Genomic DNA, 19326 nt, shown 5'->3' on the forward strand with positions numbered 1-19326 from the left:
AATTTAACGCACATGATTTGATGATGGGTATAACAGATTCGTTATAGCCGAATATAACACTTTCTTTTTTGAGTTCTTTTCTATTGCCTTTTACATCTCGTGACCATTTTTGCTGATCATTTATTCCATTCATTTTTATGCCAAGTATGGTATACAATGTATTCCAACATATATAGTATCTAGATGTAGCTAGATGTGTAACTTATAATTTAAATTGTTCTTTTTTTGACTTCATTTCTTTTATTCATTTCTGCTAACTTTGGCCTTAGTTGTAATTGTTTATGTAGTCTGTATGTGAGATTGTTGTGTGGATAAGTGGATAAAAAAAAATTGTTAAGTTAGTGATTTGTAACGACTTTATATCGTTGACAATTGAGATTATATTAATTCCCTTCGATGGTTCTATTTTATAATTTGTTTTTCTACAGATTATGCTTTGCTTGCTACTTTATTTTCTGCAACTTCTTTCCCCTTTTTGATTGTTTTATCATTGATAGGAAAATTATGTTGTTTTATTATGATTAAAGAAACGTATTTAAATAATTTAGTTTAAAATTTGAATATAGGAAAGTTAGATGGACATCATGTATATATGTATATACATTAGGGTTATAATTAAGAGTTGGTCCTATCACTATGCGATGGTCAATAATGTTGGAACAACAAAAATATTTTACTTGGGACATTTTGGTGCAATAACCTTCCGCCGCTAATCGATTTTCTAAAACCATTCCCATTAAGATGGATAAACCCTCTTCCTCTTTTTGCTTTTTTCTTTGGTTTAAAGAAAATATCGTAAAATTTAAGGCATTAATCGCGGAAACTTTTTTAACGCTTGGGAGAAAGTGTATTTTCATATTCTTTGTGGAATGGTTAGGACAGACTTTTTAGTTAGTTAGTTAGTTAGTTAGTTAGTTAGTTAGTAGTTAGTTAGTAGTTAGTTAGTAGTTAGTTAGTTAGTTAGTTAGTTAGTTAGTTAGTTAGTTAGTTAGTTAGTTAGTTAGTTAGTTAGTTAGTTAGTTAGTTAGTTAGTTAGTTAGTTAGTTAGTTAGTTAGTTAGTTAGTTAGTTAGTTAGTTAGTTAGTTAGTTAGTTAGTTAGTTAGTTAGTTAGTTAGTTAGTTAGTTAGTTAGTTAGTTAGTTAGTTAGTTAGTTAGTTAGTTAGTTAGTTAGTTAGTTAGTTAGTTAGTTAGTTAGTTAGTTAGTAGTTAGTTAGTTAGTTAGTTAGTTAGTTAGTTAGTTAGTTAGTTAGTTAGTTAGTTAGTTAGTTAGTTAGTTAGTTAGTTAGTTAGTTAGTTAGTTAGTTAGTTAGTTAGTTAGTTAGTTAGTTAGTTAGTTAGTAGTTAGTTAGTTAGTTAGTTAGTTAGTTAGTTAGTTAGTTAGTTAGTTAGTTAGTTAGTTAGTTAGTTAGTTAGTTAGTTAGTTAGTTAGTTGTTAGTTAGTTAGTTAGTTAGTTAGTTAGTAGTTAGTTAGTATGTTATTAGTCGTTTTTTAGTTAGTTAGTTAGTTAGTTAGTTAGTTAGTTGGTAGTTAGTTAGTTAGTTAGTTAGTTAGTTAGTTAGTTAGTTAGTTAGTTAGTTAGTGTTAGTTGTTAGTTAGTTAGTTTTTTTTTTAGTGTTAGTTAGTTAGTAGTTTAGTTAGTAGTTCGTTAGTTAGTTAGTTAGTATTTAGTTAGTTAGTTAAGTTAGTTAGTAGTTAGTTAGTTAGTTAGTTAGAGTTATTTCGTTATTTAGTTAGTTAGTTAGTTAGTTAGTTAGTTAGTAGTTAGTTAGTTAGTAGTTATTAGTTAGTTAGTAGTTAGTTAGTTATTTAGTTAGTTAGTTAGTTAGGAGTTTAGTTAGTAGTTCGTGGTTAGTTAGTTAGTAGTTAGTTAGTTAGTTAGTACACAGAAAAAACTGAAAATGTTTTTAATTATCAAATTATTGTACAAGCAAGTTTTGCACCTATCAACAAAATGATGATATCAATTATGAAATTTGTAAAAAAATATTTTTTTTCCAATTTAAGAAATAATCAAAACAATTAACATCAGTAATTAAATTCAAATTTTAAAATTAGTTAATTCATTAATTGGATAAATAAAATATTTAATGAAATAAAACTTACATTTGAATTATTTTATCAATCAAATGAATTGAACAGTTTGGTTAAAAATGTATTAAAAATCAATTAAGTCGATGATTGAAACAATCAAAGCATTAATTGAATGCTTACAACATTAAAGGATTACTTTACCTTTAACAATGCGTTAAGCACTATCAAAAATATCTCTTTATTGTCACATTTGAGCAAATAAAGTGATTTATAAATTTTAAAATATTTATGAAACTTTAACTTCTTATACCTAAAATATTATTGACTATTCGAGAATTATAAACATTCTTTCCATTATAAATAATGAAATTATTTAAATAAAATATCAAAACAAAAAACCAAAATAAAAAAGTAGGCTGGAAAAACTTTTTCAGCCAATTAAAAAATTTATTGATTCAATTAAAAGTTAAATCAAATTTGTATACTTAGGATCAAAACAATGAGATAATTATGACAATTAAAAAAATGTTTAAATAAAAGTCAAATAATGAGAAAAACATGTTAATTGAAAATAAACTACCGATAATTTTTTCTGTGTAAGTAAGGAGGATGAATCCATTACATCAAATTCGAAGAAACACACATACATACATACATACATATTTTCGCATCTCCCACTCTTTTTTAGTTTCCAAACTAAAATATTTGTTATTGGAAATCAAATTACTTCCGTTTCCTAATAAATAGCGTAACTAAACTTAAATCTTATTAATAAACTTTCTATTTGTTGTAAAAATTTCCAAAAATATTATTAACTCTTATATCTTTAGCTAATTTTTTTTTAATTGCCACTTAAAAACTTTTACTGAAATTTAATATTTGCAACCTTTTAACTCAAAATTAAAGAAGAAAATCTTTTAAGAAACTTAAACAAGATTTTCTCTAGAAAAGTTTATAACTTTTTAATCCCTTAAAATATGTCTTCTACTTTCTCACTATTAAAAAAGATCAATATTTAATTTCTAGGAAACAGAATACGTAAATATTTTGCACTTTTTCTTAAAATACAAAAGCAATTGCCGTTAATAAAACAAAAAAACAACTAAATAGAGAGATGAAAGAAAAAGTTTTTAAAAATATACATTAAATATTATCATTGGCATCATCATCGAACATCATACACCATGAATAAATTCAACACTTTTTACCATTTCATGTTCTTTTTTTTTGTAATGTTGAAGGGGTTAAAACAGGAAATGTTTTTTTTTTCTGTTTGATTGTATGAATATTTTTGGTGGTTTTTATTTTTAGATTTGAAAATGTTTTTTTTTATGATCTTGTTGCTACTTTCTTTTTATATATGTTATTTTACCAGTAGATAAAATTAAATTTATTATAATTTGATTTTTGTGGCCAAAATTCTTTTGAAATAAAATTATGTCTAAAAAAAGGATGAAGTTTATAATTTGCGTTTATTAACACAAGATTACGTGACATAAATATTTTTAAATTACATTAAAATTAAAATATGTATATTCCCATACATAGATCTACTAATGTTATATTAGTTTTTCATATATTAATGCTCAGATGATGTATAAGCAATAATTCGATGACAACATAAAAATATGACAAAAAAAGTATTTTCTATTTTTTTTTACTTTAATTCAATCTGTAGAAATTTTAACATCCCACCACATCCTATAACCACATTAAATGTCACAAATAAACTAAAAGAAAAAAAAAATTGGGTTAATCTTTTGCTAAGTGACAGCAGCAAGTCCAAAATGAGATTATCAGCAGCATCACACGCGTACGTGAAAAAGAAATTATATAAATTACCTTAATATGTGTAACAAATACATTTAGGAATGTTATATGCTAGAGTGTGCCGCAAAAAGTGTATAACTTTGGGAGATTCAAGGATATTTATGGTTTTTACTAATGTTAGCAACACACGCACAAGTTATGGACCCATCGTATCGATTCGAGACGATACTTATAGTCGAGCTGCTCTTATCTTTAGTTGCATGGATCAAAATGAAGTATACTGGGCACAATGCCCGATCCTACACCAGAGTTATAACCTTGAAGCACATTGGAAACCCAGAAATACTACCATCTACCTATTTAAGATACTAGGAGCCAGACGCAAGCTTACGAAATCATAAATTAGATTGCATCAGATTTCATCCCTATCCGATTATAATATACAATTGTAGATGTAACGAGATAAGCACCAGTCGGAATAAAAGTCAAAAAAGAACGAAAGTACTAAACTGTTCGTAAAAACATCGGCTAAAGTATCTCACACAGCTATTTGGAATAAGGGAATGATAGATAACACCACAAAGATGTTATGGTTGAAAAACGAAGTCCAAAAGATGCTATACTTTGGACTACATTTTCATTGGACAAAATTCTACCATCATAGCGTATGTTTTAAAATAATTTTAATTTTGAAAGGTGTTCCAATATATGGGTTTAGATCTGAGGAGTTTATGAGGACTTGAGTCACTTGAGGACTTGGACTGGACTCTTTAGAATTTGAATTAGTGAATAACATTTCTCAAAAAGTCGTTTTTTTTTAACTCCTTAATTTTTTAAAATAAACAGATTTTCTGCAAAAGGGACCTTATATGAGGTATATGAGCAATTATGTTCCACATTTTGGTATATATGTATATTTCACTTTCTATAAACTAGTTTGAGTTTATTTAATAACATCATAAGGGTGGTCACCTTCCGGTATACCGGAAGATTGATTTCACCTGATGTTAGGATAGTCGCCCCTTTTATTGACTTTACACCAGCGATTGCTTTTTCCTTGTCGCGGTTTGTATTGGGATTGATCCCATGCTGCCTGTCATTCCGCAACGGGGCTACTATGGCAAGATATTAGATAGCTCGAATTCTTCAGCAAAGTGCTTGTACATGGACCGGCTCAGCCATGTACAAAAAAGATTTCCGTGAAATGAGGCAGCACTCGACATTCGCGTCTGTTCGGCTGACTGTCAATGTGAACCTTTTGCCCAAGGTGATGAAATTTAGACCATACGAGTTTTTCTGTACAAGGACGAAGCCTATTGAAAATGGTTAAAAACAGTCCATTATTTCACCTAGCCCCCTTACAACCATACCCCACGAATAGGGCTAATAACTATTTAAATATTCTAGTATCTCTACAAAACTCGGCGCAACTAATTTTTATATAATAACGCGGCGGGTTTTGTAATGATCGGCTCCCATTTGAGGGCCTAGTCGCCATACAAACCCCATTTTAAAAATGTCTTAAACTTCCAAAGATGACTTATCACCATTAGTATTGCGATGTAGTTCAGAATAAGTAAATTGTTTATATAGAAATACATTCCTCCTCCTAATTTTCTGAATATCGGTCCATATTTGGACCGATACCATATAAAGCCTATACTTTTTCATCAATAAATTAACTAAACTTTCCTACTAGTTTCTCTTTAATTTGGTGAAAATATTAAAACTTTAGTAAAATTTAACTAAGATTTTCCTAAGAACTTGTTTTTATAATTTTCCCTAGGGAGTTCAAAACTTATGTTCAAGACACTCTAATGTACATAAGATATACATAAATATTCATATATTTTTGCTCATATGCAACATATGGTTTTCTATTTAGTTTAGCGATAACATAAAAAAGAAAAGCTACACGCATACATACATACATATGTATGTATGTGTACATATAAATGTATTTAAAGGATTCAAAAAGGATACAAACTTACCTTAACACTCAGCACAATAATTGACAATGAAAGAAATACAACAGCCTTCATTTTGAATGCTTATGAATGCTGGAATGAAGATGTTTTAATGGATTTTTTTCACAAAATTTAATTTTTGATGCTGGTTAACGGTGATGGTATTATTTATTAAAAATATGCTGTAGGAGGTGTTGACAGATTTCTTGTAAATAAGTGAATAAATCTTAATAGAGCCAACTTGTGTTCAAGCTAAGTTTTGGTTGTTGTTGTTGTAGTTATTTTTACGTTTTGGGTTAATAAAATTTAATTAACTTCTGACGACAGATTAAAAGGGCCAATGGATGAAACAAGTGGCAAAAATGGTTTTGTTGTTGTCCTTTTTGTTTTAATCCTTACCAACAACAAGCAATGACAAATTAGTACATTAATACATAAAATATGATCATAAAATATTCTTGCTCTTAATGTGACGACTTCTGCAGTTTGATTAAATCTTCTTTATAGACTTACAGCACAAGATAAAATATGGTTAGAAAGTAAAATAAATTAAATTAACACTTCAATCACTGGAAATACGTGCAGTTGTTCAATAATGTCCTTTTTTCAGCACTCAGACACTGGAGCTATTTTTACTAGTTTTTTCTATTGTCTTTTATTCTTCAGAAACACTTGTTGTTTTTAAATAAGAAAATACTGTATTTTATCTCAATTATATTGAATGTCTTTTTACTTCTTGCTTTGTCCCCTCAAAAAAAAAAATAACACAATTTATTTTTGTACACAATCACGTTTCTACTGACCAAAGCTGCTTATTGAAAAATATTACTAGAAATGTTTGAAAAAAATAATAATTCTATTAGCGTTACAAATTGACAAGTAAAATGTTTAAGGCAAAATGTTCCAAAAAAAATTTAAATTTTTTTCTTCACTTTAGACAAAATTATTAAACCACAAAAAATGTATTAAATTGAATTAACTTCACTTTTCTACAAAAACTTTACTTTTTTTAACATAAAATTAACGTTGCAAAAAAATAACCGTTTCTAAAATTCAAAATTTTTTTTATAATCACTTTTAATTGTATTATTGAGTTCTTAACGACCGTTAACGTGGTCAACTGTCGTTAGAATGTTAGATGCCTGAAACACTACAAGTCCTTTTATACAAAAATCCTTCTCAACAAAAAGCTTTTTGAAACAAACACACACAGACATCCACACAAAATCCCCTAAAACAAATTTATGAATGAATTATTTTGCAACAACTTGTTGCCTTAAGAGGAAACAAAAACACATTTTTTATATATATTAACTATGAACATTTCATTTATATAGAAAACTTTTTAGGTTTAAAACTTAGCTAAGACACACACACACATACTGTAAAGCTTTCTCAACAGTGTTACCATTGTTGCTGCCTTAGAGCGGCAAACCCATTTCGATGGGTTTGGCTGCTGCTATACTTTGTACATTTCTTGGATGATGTATGTCTCCACGATCGTAATAATTAGCATAATGCTCCCCAGGTACATGGTAGAGACCGTAGTGGACCCCACTATTGGCCACCTAAAATAAGTTAAAAGATAATTAAACTTTTATTTTTGGAAATATTTTAACATTTCTTTAGTTCCCTCAAAACTTACCCGTTTAAGGCCATTTATGGAGGCCAATAGTAAAGCCATTTTAGCTAAAAGCAGCGCTTTGCCACTAACTACGGATAACATTTGAAAACCCATGGGTACGAGTACAGCGCCCAGAGCTGTTACCCCAAACATCATGGTTATCATCATGTTAAAACGATGTCTTCGATGACGGGCTGTGCCGACAGGATCTGTGTCATTAGATAGAGAGGAATCTGAAAAAAATATGATAGGAATGTTTGTGTACTAGGCTCTTTTAATTCATATGGGAAGTGACATGTTCATGTTGCTAATCCGCCAATTTATTACCAAAATAAGTGTTCACATGGATGTCAAAGTTGTTCGTGCAAAACTTGAGGATTTTAGCATTAATTACCCAGTTATACGAATTTGTTTATTTAATTCCTATGGGTACCACGCCCCCTATTGCTACTTCTGCCAAGTTCTTCCTAAATTGTTCATATGGATATCATTCTTTCCCGTGCAAAATTTGAGAATTCTAGCTCTGATGGTTTCCTAGATATACGATTTTTTTTATTTAATTCATATTGGAGGTGCCACGCCCCCTATTGCTAATCCGCCAATTTATTACCAAAATGTTCACATGGACATTAAAGTTGGTCGTGCAAAATTTGAGGATTCTAGCTCCAATAATTTTCAAGATATACGAATTTTTGTATTTAATTCGTATGAGTACCACGCCCCCTATTGCTATTCCGGTCAATACACCATAAATTGGTCGTGCAAAATTTGAGGATTCTAGCTCCAATAATTTTCAAGATACACGAATTTTTGTATTTAATTCGTATGAGTACCACGCCCCCTATTGCTAGTCCGGTCAATACACCATAAATTCTTCATATCGATTTTAATGTTGACCGTGCAAAATTTGAGATTTCTAGCTCTGATGATTTCCCAGATATAAAAATTTATGTATTTAATTCATATGGGAGGTGTCACGCCCCTTAGTTTTAGTCCGCCCATTTTGTCTTAAATATTAATAATGATACTAAAGTGGGTCTGTTTTGAGACAGTGCTTGTTCCATCACGTTCAGAAATGAATCTGAAATCAATTGCGGTTTCTAAAAGGTTTTTTCTAAAAGGTGATGGAACCTTGCCTAGCTCTTATATCGAGTGTAATCCAATTTATAAACTTTATAACAAACCGTTTGTATGATATCTAGATGAAATCATGGTCATGGTCTGAAATTCGATTTAGGGGCAAAACAAATAGGAAAGTAAAGTCGGGCATGGTAGACCATATGAAACCCTGCACCATGAGTGTATTTTAAAAATTTTACCTTAAATCCGATGTATTTAAGTAATTTATTGATGAAAAACAACATTTCTAAAAGAACAATTTTGAACGTTTAAGATATTTTTTGAAGGGTGGTAAGGGTTAAATAAGGGCCAATCATTAAAAAATCTTCATGGTAATTTATGCCTTTATAAAACATAGTTGTGAAATTTTTTGGAGAGAAAGTATATTATTTGACGTAGTTATGAGTTAAAAAACCTAAATCGGAATGTCCGGTTGTATGGGGCTAGGTGAAATAGTGGACCTGAACCTGAAGGTGATATTGGTACCTTTTTGCCCCTTTATAACTTTTTAACTAATAAACATTTTAAGACTTTTGTAAATATATTGAACTAAGCTCTTAAAATTATTAGATATTTGTTTGGTACTTTTAAATTAACTTTAATTAATCAGTCCTTTTTGGGATTTAGCACATTAAGAAAAAAATTTCAGTTTTCATTTCATTAATTATCAACTAAAACTTAATATTCAATGGGGAGAAAAAAGTACCAAAAAGGGGAAAAAGGGAAATTTTACTTTACTTCAAACTCTTTGAAAAAAATTTTATAGCATTTTAAAAACTAGAATATTTACTCAGATAAGGGTTCTAAGACCTATATAGGACATAATTCTGGTAAATTGTTTGGTACTTTCTTGAGCATATAAATGCAGATTTGCATCGTGCGAGTTTTATCTGTTATATATACCACATTTAATCAAGGAGTATTTTGAAAACTTAATCCTAGAAAAATTTGTTCGTGGATGAGAAAGGAACAAGTAAGAGTGTTACATTCGGCTATGCCGAATCTTATATACCATCCATCAAATCATATAACACGAAAGCTACCCTATAAATAAACTTTGATATTTATGAATCGATACTTTTGTTATTGTAATTTATTAGATTTATGTTAAATTTTATGACATCAGGTTAATATTTGGAATAGGGCTTTTAATGAGGGCTTATGCCAATTATGGACCAAGCTCTTCGAATTAAAAAAAATATATAACTTTTAATACCTTTCATTTTTCCACCCTATAAAGTATATATATTCTGAATCCCAAAGTGCTTTACGTGAGTACCTGCCGTGTTGGCATATCTCACGGTGGTCTTTTTCAACCACTGGGTGAGCTTTGTGACGACTCACAACCGCCATTCAATCTTCAATGAAAAAATCAGGTGGCAATTTCTGTACATGGCTAAAGCCGGTCCATGTACAAGCACTTTGCTCAAGTGTTCGAGCTATATAATATCTGACCATTGCTGCCCCGTTGCTTAACTTCCGAGATGTAAAACATCAATTCCGTTTACAACCACGCAGATGGCATGGCCTCTGTTGATTCGGCAACAGCACCTAGAGACGTAACCGGTAGACCGAAGTACGTATCCATAAAATAAGCCGAGACTTTGTTCTTACTCACAGTGACACACTGTGTTAATTCTGATACGAACAGAGTTTACTCTGAACATATCTGGACAAGGAAGGAAAATTTAATGGTATCAATTATATATGAAACCTTTCATCCATCATTATGTGAGAATCTATAAAAGGGGACTTTTTGATACTTTTTCGTTCTACAAAAGGTACTTTTTGAATTTTCAATAATATTGAACCTGGAAATATGAAATTAGCCATGTAAAGGCCGGATTATGTGAGAATCTATAAAAGGGGATTTTTTTGGTACTTTTTCGTTCTTTAAAAGGTATTATGAATTTTCTATAATATTGAACATAGAAAAATGAAATTAAGTATGTAGAGCCCGCATTAAGGGAGAACCTATAAAAGGGAACTTTTTGGTACTTTTTCGTTCTATAAAAGGTACTTTTTGAAATTTCTATAATATTGAACCTAGAAACATGAAATTAAGTATGTTGAGCCCGGATTAAGTGTGAACTTTTTGATACTTTTTCTTTCATCAAATGTCCTTTAATCTTCTAATGAGACTCTTTCGTATTTTTGCGTTCTTTAAATGGTACTTTTTGAATTTTCTATAATATGAAATCAGAGTGTACTTTTTAAATTTTCTACGGTGTGGAACCTTAACACGGTCCTTATTAAAGGTGAATTTAAAAGATAAAGATTTTTCCTTCTTTATATGGTGCTATTTGTGTTTTCTTTAATATTGAACCTAGAAATATAAAATTTAACTTGTAGGGGAATTGAAAGAAAATCTTTTACCTTTTCTTCGTCTCACATTTTCCAAATAGGCTTCCGTTAATTCCTTTAAATTAATTTCCAACATATGAGTATTTACCATTTTGGTAAAACTTAAAGCCAAACGATCGAACCAGGTCAAATATTGCAAATCCTTACGTTGTAAAAAATCACTTTAAAATTATAAAAAAAAACTTTAATCACAATCACTTTCTTAAAAGCATATTCACACATTTTATTTCACATACTTTTCTTGATTTATGCTCAATGATGATATTTGATTTTCCTTGACATTCGGCGTTTTAACAAATCTTATACCTGGCCATAAGGGAATGATTTGACGTCTTGTCATGTCATCGACAATATTTAAACTTGTCATTTTTAAACACTGCCAAGTGGAGGTGCCATTCGGCTGTGGTGAGGACTAAAAACAAAATTTAAAAAATGATTGATTTATATTTTTTGTATTTTTTCAATTGAGGCTTATTTAAAGATATGTAAACACTTAATTCTTTTACATTTTCACATGCTTTTAATAGCTGACGCATAACTCGCATTTGCTGTATCCAAGATATTTGTGGCGAATTTTGGGAAGGCGAAAAGTCTCTTTTTGTGGTGGGTAGAGCATTTATCACACTTAAATTTATGATAGTTAATATTAGAACAAATTTCAAGGATTTTTTCAATAAAAACATTTTGTTCCTTTTTTTATTTAATATTTATTTTTATTTTGCCAATAATCCAATTAAACCGCTTAATAATTCCTCACGTCTAGTAAACAACTGAAAGTTTTTCTCAAAGTAACTTGTATTTTATATAGAAAATTTTACTTTAAGTTTTAACATTTAATGAACCAGTGAAGAGTGACATTTCTTCCATTGTCAGCCCATAATAATTATATAGTTTCGAGGTGCATTTCAATTGTTATGTATGCCACTCATACTGACTGCAGTTGCAAGTGGCAGTGGCAGTGACCGTTACACTTATTTGGTTTTATTTTTAAACTGTTTTGGAATCACTGCTTTGAACTTGGTTGTAATTTTTTTATTTCATATTTTAGTCCCATTAACCTATTGATTTTGAAAATGAATGTGTTATACTAGAAAATTAAAAAGAAAAATTTTGCATGCATTTATTGTGTTTTTTTTTCGCTGTGTAGTGAATTGGAAATTTTGTTTAATAAAATCACTGTGTTTAGAAATAATTTAAAAAGGTACGAAGGTGCTTATTTTCAATATTCAAATTGTTTTAAAACAAAATGTTTACATTGTAATCAATTTCAAGTTAAAATTTCTCTTTTGGTGTTAAAAGTAATGATAAGTCTTTAATTTTGCAAAGAAGTGAAAATTGTATACTGGACACACCTTCATGACAAGTTTCTAATTCATTCATAATTTCACATTGAAAGTCAAGTCTGGCGCTGCAGAGCGCTGGGCACTTAGTAGAAGATCTATAGGCATTAACTGGGACTTTAATCCCACAATGCTCTGTGGTTTTGAAACTTATATTTTTGGAAATTTCTTACTATATCTAGAACTATTGGATTTATCGCAATTCGTGGAAAAATTCAATTAATTATCACAGAATAGCGAAATTCCTAAAGCTGAATAAATGTGTTCCAAAAAATTTGTTTTTTAATAAAAGTGCCCACTGTGCTGTTATTTAACGAGCAATAGCAAAAAGACTTCGGATATTTTTAAGGATCATATAGGTCTATATAAATATAGAACTATTATGAGGATTGGTGCTTTGAGTTTTTAGAATTTTTTACACACAATAGAGAGCGTGAGCTGCGAGTTGAGCATAGGCGTGATGTTGATGAGGTTGGCATCTCATCAATGTGTTAGAACCCTAAAGAACTTGGTCCTCCTCCCTGGGACGGCGCTAAGTTGGGACTGGCAAAGAAGAGCCAGCTTCCGGTGCTCTTAAAGACCACTGGCTACATAAAAGGATGGAGCAGCAAACTGGCAAATGAACGTATACTGAAAATTCTCGGAGGTCAAAATACTTAGCTGAAAAATGGGAAAGAAGGACCTGAGGAAACTCTCTTTGTAATATGTATCGACCATAGCTAGTCTTGTCAAGAATAAAGGTACAGCTTACTTCGCCTCTTAAGCTGTCATATTCAAAATTGCCGATTGGAAGGGCTGTTACAGCAAGCCTCGAAAAGGACACTAAAAACCTAAGACCACAGCATCAGTAACCGCTACTGATAACGTTGAGGAGTCAAATCCTAAAAGCGAGGATGTTATCACTAACTCGCCAGAAGAAGGTGCAGCTGCTCTTTCCAAAGGCGCCGATTGAAGGGGCTGTAAAAACCGGCCTCGATAAGGACAATAAAACACCTAAGACGGTACCCAAAGCATCATTAGCAAGTACTGGTAATGTTGAGGCGTCAAATCCTAAAAGCCCAGAAACAGAAATATACCACCTTTTACCTAATCATAACATAAGCTTCCAGGCAAAAGTCCTAGCAATAACGGAATATGTAAATTGGATTAGATTAAATATGACAGCCACAGACCTTAATGTATTTACCGACAACCAGAAGGCAATTAGGGCGATATCAGGTGATAGAATTAAATCTAAGACCGTATTTGATTACAAGAAAACTTTAACTAAATACTCTCCCAGAGGTAAGGTTTACAAAATATGGGTACCAGACCACTCTGGAGTAGTCGTCAACGAAAGGGCGAATGTAATAGACTCAAAGGAAGGAAGCTCGATGTAGTTAACCTGACAAACGCAAAAGCATTCAACGCAACAAAAACTGAATTAAATATGGGTGAGAGAATCTCATAAGGCCTCTTGGAATAATGAAACGGTGGTTAGAACCGCAAAGATCCTATGGGGTGACCCTGATGAGAGCAAGACGAGAAATCTCCTCAAAATGTGCAGGTTAGGTTGATAGGAAGATGTATACTACATCAAATTCGAAAAAATACATCTAGGCCACTATCGGGCCTTCAAAATGTGTAAGTCTGAGGTTATTATGATGGTACGTATTCTGAGTGGACACACAGGATTACGCGCACAAAATTGGACATGCGGATTCAGACTAATGTAGAGCATTGGAGAGGACAGTGAAACTCAGGAGCACTTTCTTTGCCATTGTCAGGCATTCGTCGAAGTTAGATCCAAATATCTTGGAAGTAATGTTATTCCGGAAATAACATCCCTGACTAACACTGATTGGAAAATTCTTAGAAATTAGGTCCAGGTAATGTATTTCAGACTTTAATCTGAATATAGAATAGTTTTTAAGTTTATACTATAGATTATTATTTAGATCCAACTTAACTGTAAAGTACAGACTAGAAAATTGTTTATAGTCCAAAAGATACATATTAGTTTGTAATTTTCTTCAAAACACTCCATGTACATTACGTTTATACCCAGCATTAGGCGCTATCACTACGTGGTAGCCAGTAGTGTTCTAATAACGAAGATCTTTCTCTGGGTCAGTTTGGCGCCAAAACCTTCCTTGGCAAATCCATTTTCTAAAATCATTCACAAACAAATTTACAGGTATTTTTATACCCTTTACCTTCGTGGCTATGGTAAGTTTGTCATTCCGTTTGAAATTTCTATAATATAATTGTCCGACCCTTTAAAGTATATCGAGGGACTATATTCAATAGTCTCTATCTAAAATAACACAAGTTTTCAGTAGAGCAAAAAAAATTGTTTATTTCGCTAGTTTGTGAAGATTTTTGAATTTTTTCTTCTACAACATATTTTTACGACCATATTCTAAATCGTTATATAAAAAAAATTTTAAATTTTGCATTATTTGCAAAATTATTCACAAATTAATCAAATTAGTATCATAATGAGCGACATCTCGAAAACTATTCAACCGATTTCAAATATTTTTGCGGATTTGTGTTCAGCATGTCCAAATTAGTTAAAACACTCGTTTTGCAACAGAAAATTATCCAAAATAATTTTTGGATAAGATAGAGAGTTTTGCATTCAGATTTTTTCTTTTTTTAAGATAGAGAAATTTAAAAATGGCTATAAAATTGCCAAAAAAATATTTTTTTCTTTTGAAATTTATGTCTCTGATGCGGGATAGTTTGCTGATTATTTTGCCATCAAAATCTTATTTTCATGAAAATGACAGATAGAGACTATTGAATATAGTCCCTCGATATATATTCAGGATCCTTATAAATAGCGGAGTCGATTTAGCCATGTCCGTCTGTCTATCCATGTATGTTGAAATCAGTTTTCAGAAGACCCCAGATATCTGCGAGATCCAAATCTTCATTAATTTTATCAGACATACGTTCGGGAAGAACGCTATTTAGAATCAGCAAAATCGATAAATAAAAAAAATCCGAGACAACCTCTGAAAATTTCATCAAAAATTGAGATTTTAGGTGCATACTAAAGCAGAAATTATAAACAAACAACAACAACACACTTAATCATACGGTAAATTTTGTTCTTGATTTTGCATGTTTATAAAAGCAGAGCAAGATCAACACGAATCTGTGTGTTGTTATTGATTTGAAACATGAAATTAAGCATGTAGGACCCGCAGTAAGGAGAACATATAAAACATTTTGTTATTTTTTAATTTTTCGAAAGGTATTTTTTGAGTTTTCTATTATATTGAACCTAGAAACATGTAGAACCCGGAGTAAATGAGAACATATTAAAGGGAATTTTTTTTTTTGTACTTTTTCATACTTCAAAAGGTACTTTTTGAGTTTTCTATAATATTGAATATAGAAACATAAAATTAAGCCTTTAAAGGCCGAAGTACATGAGGAGCTATAAAAGGGAACTTTTTGGCACTTTTTCATACTTCAAAAGGTACTTTTTAAGTTTTCTAAAATATTGAATATAGAAACAGAATATTAAGCATGTAAAGTCCGAAGAACATGAGAACCTATAAAAGGAATTTATTTGGTACTTTTTTCTTCTTGAAAAAGTACTTTTTGAGTTTTCTATAACATTGAACCTAGTAACATGAAATTAATCATGTAGGGCCGGGTTTAAATGATAACCTATGAAATGCAACATTTTGGTACTTTTTCGATCTTCAATTTGTACTATTGGAATCTTTTTTTAATGTAAAATCTAGAGCCATAGAATTAAACATGCAGCGCCCTGATTGAATAAAAATTTATAACAGGGGACTTTCTTTGAATCAATTTTAATTCCGCTTTAAATAAAACACATTTTTTTATTTAAAATACTTGTTTATTTTATTTAAAGATTTATCAACAGTTTTGCTTTTTTTTAATATTTAATTTATTATAATTTTATTAAAGTTTTGTTCATTTAGTTTTTAAGAAAATTAATTAAATTTAGCTAAAAAACATAAAACGTATGAAATAGTTATGTTAAGCAAAAATTTCGTACTATTTAGGTAAATTTAAACTAATGGAAATTATTTTTAGGTATTATATATGTAATACCTATATATTGAAACTACTTATAAAATAAATTAGGCAAAAAGAATTTGATTTTTAAAATAATATTTAATTATAAAACTTGTTAATTTGTGTGTGTAATAAAAAAAATGAGTTTTTAAGTTATAGATTCTGCAGTATTTGTAATATGAGAAGTATTGTAATGATTTTATTTGCTTATTATGCTAACAAAACTCTAGTATTTGGAAAAAATTTAAAATAATTTATTTTCGTGATGTCAACAGTGTTTTAAATCATTTATATTTATTAAATTTAGGAACATAATAAAGCTTTATTTAAAGTATTTAAGAAGTTTTTTCTTATTTCCTCTAAAATGTCTTAAAACACTTTTTACATCAACTGAATTTTTTTTATATTTTCCAATGAGTTTTTTTTTCTATAAATTCTAATACCTTTTTTTGTAAATTTTTATTTCAATGTAGTTTTTAGTTATGGGCGGCAGCGTGTGTTATTTATTTGTTTAAAACTGAAAGTTTAAATAAAAACATAAATAATTTAGTGCATTTTAAATAAAAGTTACTAAAACTGAATATTTTTAGTTTGCCTTTAATTTGTATGTAATATTTATACATTTATTATTATATATCATAAATAATTGATTTATGTATTTACATTTTTTAATACAGTAGTGTAAACAATAATAGCAAAAATTCTGTCAATTGTAAAGGAATTTTGATTGAGTTTCTTGTTAAGGGAAAAAATTCTAAGATTTCATCGATTTTTATTAAGAAGTTACAGAATTTATCTTAATGTATGTATATTAGGGTGTCCCATGTACCACTTTTTTGAAAGGTATAATATAAGAAATATTTTTTTGAAAGAGGTCTCAGTTCCCTACCATCGATTGAAAATACTGATCTAAGTATAACATTTTACAAAATACCTGTCTTCCTTTCGAAATTTCGAACAGCCTCATCAAGAAAGGGGCGGTTACATCATGTACACGCCCACTTCGTATGTTAGCGCTAATTTTGGTATTCTTGATTACAATAAAAAGCAATAACTTAATAATAAACAAACTTAATCAAGCCTTATAAGATCGAAATGCTTTAAATAAGTAGGCGTAGTTATAAAAGGAACACGCCTACTTTTTATATAGAAAATGTCAATTTTGCTAATTATTTTTAAAATGTATTAAAATTTATACCATAATATAATATAACTGTTATGATAACCATGCCCACAAACATTTCGCCCACTTTTCGCTATTATTTTGTTAATAATTTAGTTTAACCGTTTAATGTATAACTTTTTTTCAAATTTTATGATAATTGTTGATTATTGTAAACATTTTTCAAAATTTGAAAAGTGGGCGTGGTCAATACAAATATTTTAGTTATACTTGTTAAGCTTAATGTGGATTTTCATAAAATTTGGTTTTAAACAATGTTGATCAAGATCAAGAGTATTCTAAAAAATCAACAAATGATGTGGGCGTGGTAATGATACTGCCGCCTACATTTTTTGTAGGGTTATAACAAAGTTTATGTTATGTTTAAAATTAAATTAATATAGGCTAAAAATGCTCTTTTTAGATGATCGCACTAATAACTCGTAAATTTTCAATTATTTTTTCCGTAATCAGCTCATGATAACGGTACTTTTGAGACCCATTTTGAAATGATGTCAGAATTTTTTTTTAACATATTGTACTGAGATAAAAATTTCCAATCGCGGGTAGGGAACTGAGCCCCTTTCTACAAGAGATTCTTAAAAAGGTAGTTCCTCGGGTCTCTCTAATGTACCTATATGTGTATGTATGTATATCATAAATCTCTTTGTAAGTCGGTTGGACCGCTTATTTTAAAATTTGAAACATGAATAAATGTATGTCTGAAAGAGTCGATAGGCTAATTGTTCCGGAAGGGTCCAACCGGTAAAACTGATATTTTTTCTCTTAAATATTTTCGATTTAACTTTTTAAAGTTTTAAAAATATTTATTAGTAAAGTGTCACTTCCCGAGTCAACCGTTGGGGGGAGGTCAAAATGTAATTCCGTTCTATAGGCAAACCACTATAGAGGATTTGTCCATAGAATTTGTGTCGATGTTTCTAATACAAAAAATATTGATCCTACATCCACCTTAAAATATAGCGATTGATTCAGAATTACTTTCTGAGTCCATTAAAACATGTCCATTCTACCGGCATAAAGACGAAGCATATTGAAATGGTTGAAATTGGTTCAATATTTCACCTAGACCCATATAACCGGATCTTCAGATCTCCTATGTAATGATCGGCCCTTATTTGATTCTAGCCTCCATACAAATCCCCCTTTAATAATGTCAAAAATTGATTTATAATCATTAGTATCGTTATGAAATTCAGCATAACTAACTTTTATATAAAAATACATCAGTCCTCTGAATTTTAAGAGGATAGATCCCTATTTGACCCTGGTTGGTTAACGTGGTAGTATTTTATAGTTTTACATCCAGATTGTAGCAGTGAGAAATCTTAGGATATCATTAAGCTTAGATCCAGATATCTCACCAAGATTAGATGAGTTGCTTCAGCAACTGCCAAGAAAACGGTTTCTTTTCATGGATAGAGCAGGGCATTCGCAGAGAAAATGGAAGACCGTTTCTTCCGTTTCCCAGTCTTTGCAACTGCGACAGTGTTCATTGAAGGGTAGCCCAAGCCTACTTGCATGTCTGCCTAGCACCCAATGTCCTGTTATTACTGCTATAAATCTCGATATATAGGGTGACTTGTGTTTTACATGTGTCTAGGTTATTCCACCTATTTTCAGCCTTTTGAAGACAGAATCTGAGGATACTACTCTTGATAAAACCTAACGGGGTTGCTACTGGAACAGCGTTGGAGATATCAAGAGTAGATCCCGTTCTGGCAAGCTCATCTGCCTGTTCATTTCCATAATAGTCCCTATGAGCAGGGACCCAAAAAAGGGTAATGTGAGACAGGCGACCCAGCCTTTATACTATAGATTCTTCTTGCATTGTCTAACTAATAGAAATTAGTGAGAGAAGTGCCGCATGACTATCGACAAA

The 19326-nt window shown here is 30.4% G+C and overlaps 2 protein-coding genes across 2 annotated transcripts in view; both read right to left on the reverse strand.

The window, feature by feature from the left end:
- The window catches only part of LOC119610071 (corticotropin-releasing factor-binding protein), a 48750-nt gene extending 42015 nt beyond the window's left edge, over positions 1 to 6735 (reverse strand). The window contains 1 exon segment of the mRNA XM_037965160.1: positions 5795 to 6735. Coding sequence (XP_037821088.1) covers positions 5795 to 5845 — 51 coding nt within the window. The 5' untranslated portion in view covers positions 5846 to 6735.
- A 456-nt stretch (positions 6736 to 7191) lies between these two features.
- LOC119610064 lies at positions 7192 to 11560 on the reverse strand. The gene is made up of 5 exons (XM_037965147.1): positions 11384 to 11560; positions 11114 to 11289; positions 10890 to 11038; positions 7416 to 7627; positions 7192 to 7338 (listed from the first exon to the last, which is right to left on the reverse strand). Exons 1-5 carry the CDS (start codon positions 11558 to 11560, stop codon positions 7192 to 7194), a joined length of 861 nt encoding a protein of 286 aa, XP_037821075.1.
- Between the last annotated feature and the right edge of the window lie 7766 nt (positions 11561 to 19326).

This window comes from Lucilia sericata, unplaced genomic scaffold (assembly GCF_015586225.1).
Source record: "Lucilia sericata isolate MDLA Ls3-8-SP2 unplaced genomic scaffold, ASM1558622v1 Contig001110F_arrow, whole genome shotgun sequence".
NCBI classification, from domain to species: Eukaryota; Metazoa; Arthropoda; class Insecta; order Diptera; family Calliphoridae; genus Lucilia; species Lucilia sericata.